General features: G+C 41.1%; 1 protein-coding gene across 1 annotated transcript in view; it reads right to left on the reverse strand.

The window, feature by feature from the left end:
• Window positions 1–7259, reverse strand: part of zanl (zonadhesin, like) — a gene marked incomplete in the record, with an annotated part of 443805 nt that overhangs the window by 98646 nt on the left and 337900 nt on the right. The window contains 2 exon segments of the mRNA XM_037681443.1: window positions 1906–2082; window positions 2193–2287. Of these exon segments, the coding sequence (XP_037537371.1) occupies window positions 1906–2082; window positions 2193–2287 (272 nt within the window).

The raw sequence follows: 7259 nt of genomic DNA on the forward strand, positions 1-7259 counted from the left end.
CTCCATTCGAACCCAGCTTTCCTCGGTACGCTCGGTAGTGAACTTGACTCGTTACCTCTCTGAAGATGAATCAGCGGATACGGAGTTCCAGTTAACGCTACCTGTCCAGCGTCTCCATAGGATGGCTGTGACTCGTCCGAAGTAGTGACGATATCCCGTCTGACACAAGTTCACCTCAGCCAGTGGACCTCACATGAGTGGGGTTCGTCCGAGTTCCACTCAGAGGGAATATATGTTATAATCCCAATCTCGGAAGAGCCTTATCATGGCTGGACTTCTGTTCTCCCAAACGACTGGAGCTGCAAACTCTCCAGCCCGACTCCAATGGCAACTCACAGAACTGAAACTTCACAGAACTGCCGCTTCACAGAACTGAGAGAACTAGGAAGTACCGACATTTTAAAGGGCTCTATTTCCGGTTCATTTGGGAGTCCCTGATTGGTCAATGTCGACCAGACAGGGGTGTGTTTTGTGACGTAAAAGGTTACTAGAAGTCAGAAAACAGCAAGAATGTTATAGAACAGATTGAAATTCATTTTCAGACAGGCGAGAGAAATGTTTGGGCGAGTTTGGAGAAACAGGTGCCAACTTCTCTGTTTACGTCTGAGAGGATTTAAAAACAAGACAGTTGTTCCAACACTTGTCTGCTTCGACTCCGACCTTAGAGCAAACGTACACTGCTCATTCAAAGACAGGAAATCAGAAAATGCATAATTACTCTGTAACAGGCCTTAACATGAATTCTAACTTTGCATGAGGATTAAAAATCATTGTTACTGTTTTTCACAGTTTAATAAAAATTGATTAGTTCACTGTAACATCTAAAATGTTTGAACTAAAACACTTTGATTATCAAACATTTGTAAAACAGTAATGATAATAGAAAAGAGAGTGTTCTTTCACTTGAATTTTCAAGAAAGAAAGTCTCAGGATGGGTGAACCTGTATTTCTGGATTCAAATCAATGAAATGACAGTTTCTGTCCCACAAGGTGCCTAAGGTCAAGGTTTCGACATCAGGCCTAGTCCACTACAGTCTCGTTTGTCTCTATGTTTCCCTGTGATGGACTTGCGACCCACCCGTCCAGGGTGTACCCCGCCCCTCGCACAGTGATTGCTGGACATGGGCACCGGCGACCCCCAAAATAGAACAAGCGGGTAAAGATAATGGATGGATGGATGAAAAGCAACATGTCATCATTTAATTCTTGTCACCATTACAAATAAGTTTCAGGCTCAGGATTTTTTTTTTACATTAAGCCCTGGTTAGCAGGTAGTAGGTAGATTTAAACACAGTTTTAGACTCTGAATGCCATTAGCTTTGTGTGTTGGAGGTTAGCTGGTAGATTTAATTAGGATCAGTGTTGAGCTTTGTACACAACATAAAGATTTTTCAGAGCAGTAACTAGTAACTAGCAGTAACCACGGTGTGTCTGTTCTCAGCTGCAGAAAACCAGTGCAGCTTTTGTTGGTCAGCAGCAAAACCAATAGAACCTGTCAGGAGTTATTTCAAACTGCTAGCATCAGATCAATCTTTCACCTAATACACTGGAAATGCACCTGTTCTTTGCATTAAACAAATCCTGCTGTGGAGTTTAGTACCGAGGCAGAACAACACAACAAGTTGTTTACAGACAATACACAGTCTATGATCAGCATGCTCAGGATCAGTCCATCACCTGCACCTGCACCTGCACAGTTGAGGTTCAGGACTGTGTCTAGGATCAGGACATGTGTCACTTAGTTCTGCTGCTACTTTCTTATTTTAACAGAGGATGTGGGCATAGTCTAACAGTGTTCTTTGGTGAGGTAAACCATGAAGAAGAAACCACCACACACCTTGTAGAAAACATTTAGTCTAACTGTTAAATCCTCAGTGATGTAACACACGCGACAGGAAGACTTACGGCAGAAGGTGTTGTTCCTCCAGAAGACAGGAACTCCTGCAGTAGCACACATGTCAGCATAGCTCTCGATGGCCTGGCACAGAGCCACGGTCTGACCTCCGGTGGCACACATGTCATACACACAGTTTTCAAAGTACGACTCCGGGGGGATGACAGAGTGGCATGACCTAAAGATCCCTGAGGACCAAATCAGACACAGAGACTACTCAAGGATCTGTAAGCAGAGGTTTTTAAATATCTAAATTTTTGGTGTTACACAGAGCCTAATGTGGTCATGAGAGTCTCACCCTTGGGATCGGTGATAAGTCCACAGCTGGTGGGCTTCTTGGCCTCCTCTTCCACCTGCGGGTCACACTCCTCCTGTCCTCCTCCATTGGTGCAACTGAAACAAAGTATGTTAGCAGTGTCTGACCATCAGGAAGTTTCAGACCGGTATATGGGTGGCTGTGGCTGAGTGGTTTGAGCAGTCGTCCTCCAATGTGTAGGGGAACACCACCTCAACTTAAACAGATATCATTCATGTGTTTTGTGTTTTAAACTGTTAAAATAAGATGCATTTATTCCCTTGGGAACAAACAGACTTTATTTTACAGGGGTTCAACTCAGCTTTGTCAAAGTGTTGGCCACTTTCAATGTGAACTCATTTCCCACGAAACGGACAGATCGTCTTAAAGAGAGCTTGTGGTTCAACGACCTTGAAGTGAAACATCTGCTGAGATGAACTGTTATCAACAAAAAAAGGAGTGTTACTCCCAGAATGGTTTCCCATACAGATTAACACATAAAACGGGCCTTTGTTTTAAATGACGTTCTCTTTCAGGAGATGAACAGCAACACCTTGTGGATGAACATTGCATGTTATCCTGATGCATGCTCAATAATCCAGGTAGAAAAATCCAAAAAAGTTCAATCTGGTCCTCTGGACATTCAAAAAAAACAAAAAACAAAACAAAGCAAAAAAATATAGAAACGTTTCGTCTCTCATCCAAGAGACTTCCTCAGTCTGAGGTGCTGTTTTCAGCTCAGTCTCTTAAATATCCTGATTTTGATGATTTTGAACCAGAAAGACTATCATGAGAAAGTTATGACACTCCTTACTGACTTAACCACTTATGAACCTCTGAAAAGAGATCCAGGAAGTGGTTACAAGAAGAAGTTAATAGATTGCCTGAAAAATTTGGAGCAGGACAAGGCTATTGACCGTATTCTGTACCACAGACTGTACCCAGGGGAGGCCACACCTAGTCTGTATGGTTTACCTAAAATCCACAAACAAGGTGTACCTTTAAGACCTATTGTTAGCATGATTAACTCTGTCACTTACAATGTTTCCAAATATCTGGCATCTGTACTCATCCCTTTAGTTGGCAGCTCAGAACACCACATATAGAACACCATGGACTTTCTGGATAAGGTGAGGGATGTCATCATGGAGACTGATGAAACAATGGTCTCTTTTGATGTCACATCACTCTTTACGTGCATTCCTGTTGATGATGCAGTAGAGGTGGTCAGTTTAAGATTAAAATCAGACACCACTCTGAGCAGCAGGACCACGCTTTCCACAGAACAACTGTGTCAACTCTTGAAACTGTGCCTGCAGTCAACCTACTTCACATATGGGGAGCAATATTATAGGCAGAAACATGGGTGTGCTATGGGGTCTCCAGTTTCTCCTATTGTTGCCAACCTGTACATGGAGGAGGTAGAAAAGAGAGCCTTGATGTCCTTTTCAGGGACACCACCAAGTCATTGGTTCAGGTATGTTGACGACACCTGGGTTAAAATTAAATCTCAGAAAGTCCAACATTTTACTGACCACATCAACTCTGTGGATAAATACATCAAGTTCACACGAGAAGATGTAAAAAATGGCAAGTTGGCTTTCTTGGACTGTGAGGTCTCAGTCTCTGATAGAGGACATTTGCAAACCGAGGTGTACCGCAAACCCACCCACACAAACCAGTATTTGCAGTTTGACTCCCATCACCCTTTGGAGCACAAGTTAGGAGTCATCAGGACTCTGTATCACAGAGTAGACAGCATCCCCACTAACTCGGGAGCCAGGCAGAAGGAGAAATCCAACACAAAACAGGCTCTAGAGCAATGTGGATATCCTAACTGGGCCTTCCTGAAAGCAGAGAAGAAACCCAAACAGGACTCCAGTCAGCCATCAGGTGAAAAGGAGGAACCCAGACCCAGACCAGTGGTCATTCTGTATGTTGAGGGAGTATCAGAGAAACTGAGACGTTTATTTTCTAAACATAACGTCCCAGTGGCTTTTAAACCCCAAAATACATTACGGCAAAGACTGGTTCATCCCAAAGATCCAGTCCCCTGGCACAAACAGAGTAATGTTGTGTATGCTGTTCAGTGTCAGGAGGGCTGTGATCAGTCTTACATCGGGGAAACTAAACAGCCACTGGCCAAAAGGATGGCCCAGCACAGAAGATCAACATCATCAGGCCAGGATTCTGTGGTCTACACTCATCTCCAGGCCAGCGGTCACTCTTTCAGGGATGAAGATGTTCACATCCTGGATAGAGAGGAACGATGGTTTGAGAGAAGAGTAAAGGAGGCCATCTTTGTGAAAAGAAATTGTCCATCATTAAACAGGGGTGGAGGCCTCCGGGTTCAACTGTCCCCCTCTTACAATGCTGTGATTGCTAGTATCACTCAGCCCTCTGTGAATAGTAAACAGCCATCAGTGTGCTATTGATCCATTGTTAGGCTTATGGTCCTTCTTGAGCATGTGATCAGCTTGTTTTGGTTGTCAGCAGCAAAACTGGTTGATCCACTCTGAGTAGGTGCTATTTACGAGACTGAGATGAAAACAGCACCTCAGTCTGAGGAAGTCTCTTGGATGAGAGACGGAACGTTTCTATATTTTTTTGCTTTGTTTTCTTTTTTTTTTTTTTTTTTTTGAATGTCCAGAGGACCAGATTGAACTTTTTTGGAACATTGCATGTTATTTCCACAGCTTCAGAACTGAATGTTTGTTATTGAAAATGTCTGTTTAAAGTAACCTCTCTTTAAGATAATCATGTTTATTTTTCTCCTTTTAAAAGAAGTGTGACTTTTTTAAAGGCAGACAGAGAAAATGGACCATGATTTTTATAAAACATGACACAGAGTTATGAACCATCCCTCTTCTGAGGGGTGGATCCTAAGTCAATCTGTAACACACAGACAGACAGTTAACTTTCACTTCACTTCTACCCCACTTCTTCAACCACTTCACCGCTCTTTCTACATCAAGCAACTTCAACTTCCTCCTAGTGAGATGTACTGGGAAGAAGCTTTTCTGCAAACGTCTCAGGATGAGAGAACCTGGCATTAACCTGAGATCTGAACCAGAACATCACACTGCAGAGTGGTAAATCCCAGCTGACTTCAAAGAGCCAGGGGTCGGACCGTAGTCCCTCCAACGATGATAGGTGAACTTTGAGGATAAATCCTCCTCTTAGTCACTGTAGCATCTCAAGCCTCGCTGGCATCATTCATAAGCAGTTGTGGACATTCTGACAGCTTATTCTGGTGAGAGAGACCCTTCAACGCACTTTTCTGGTGATCATACATTCACAATAATATTAATTTAGATATGTAGATGAACAGATGCTGATATATTCATCAATTAAAACGGGTTCACTCATCTTTCTGGACTGGATAAAACGTGCATTGAATTTAATGAAATGTAACGTGAGACGTCATTTTTCTTTGACCCATCAAAATGAATGCGGTCATTTATTTTACAGAATCAAAGTTTAACATCAAACATTTACATTAATTTGGCAAAATATGAAAACAACAACAACATAATTAATCAGCTTACAACCAGGAAAACCATACGGCCATGATTTTCCGTTGTTTCACCACAGACATTAATGAAAACATCTGGATTAATTTTCTAGCAGAAAGGAGAGTTTAAAGATGGAAAATTGAGATTTATCTTACAGATAGATGTGTGAGGGAATTTGTTTGTTTTAACCAGAACGTGCACGCTCCTTCGGAACTCAGCTCGTCCCAAACAGTACACTTTTGGTGAAGGTCGACTTTTACCTTTTCTGAAGATAGATCAGTTCCGGCGTGGAGTCTCACTTCCAACCACTGTTCAACGTCTCAGTGAGAACAGCCAAATACCTCGAGAGCCATGCGAGGTTATCCAAACAGAAGTTATAATTCCCAAAATCGTCTCTGGTTCAGCTTGTTTGGTTTAGCAGCATCCATGAATGCCTGCGTTTGCATTCACGAACTCCCAAACTCTCTGCATTCTGGATTCCAAAACTCTTGAACTCTACTGTTGAACTGGGAAGTTGCCACATTTAAACGGGCTATACTTCCGGTTCATTTGAGAGCTTTTTGATTGGTGGATGGACCAGAACAGAGGTGTGGTTTGTGATGTAAGGTGTTATGGAAAATCAAGGATAGAGATTAAGATTGTTTAAGAACAGACAGAAAGATTGTTGGCGAAAACCAGTCTTTGTGGAGCCACCTCTCCTGTATCTTGCTGTAAAAGTTAAACATGACATTTCTTTTCAGTAAACTTTCTAGTTGACCGAAGCTTGAACTTTAACACACTTACAACTTTGCTCATTGAAGACAGAAAAATCAAGAAATTGAATCATTACTCTCTAACGTTCTCTAACTTGATTTCACTTTGAATTGAGGACTAAAAATCATTACTACTGTTTAAGTAAATAAAAATGAGTAGTTCACTTCAACATGTAAACATTGTTTGAACTAACACAATTTGATTATCAAACATTTGTAAAATAGTAATGATCATAGAGAATTGTCTTTTCCACTTGATTAATTCAAGAAAGAAAGTCTCAGGATCGATCAACCTGTATTTCTGGATGCAGATCAATGAAATGACAGTTTCTGACCATATGATCCTAAGGTCATTGATTTGACATCAGGTCAAGTTCACTACAGATACACCACAGTTAATTTAGACACAATTTTAACTACACCACAGACAAACCAGTCCAAAACTCTGCCTTTAAATAAAAGTTATACTGAATTAATAATCAAGTAGACCTTTGATACAAAGCTATTTTGTTATTAATTTGTGTATTCATTTTTATGCATTATCGTCATCAGATATATCACAGATTATTATTTTTATAATAAAATACATAAAATCCACTAAACTTGTGATTATTTTGGCATATCTGTGTGTATTAACTGATTTTGAATGCCCTTTAAACACGAGAAAATAATTCACGTTTCAGTTTACATTTAATTTGGGGGTTAGAGACTGATTTTTCCTCTGAAAAGAGGTGGTGCCCACAACGAGGTTATTTGCATAATAAATGCATATCTTATGAGCTTAACTCATAACTGATAATTTA

The sequence above is a fragment of the Nematolebias whitei genome, chromosome 1 (assembly GCF_014905685.2).
Source record: "Nematolebias whitei isolate Nwh7 chromosome 1, NemWhi1, whole genome shotgun sequence".
In the NCBI taxonomy this organism is placed as follows: domain Eukaryota; kingdom Metazoa; phylum Chordata; class Actinopteri; order Cyprinodontiformes; family Rivulidae; genus Nematolebias; species Nematolebias whitei.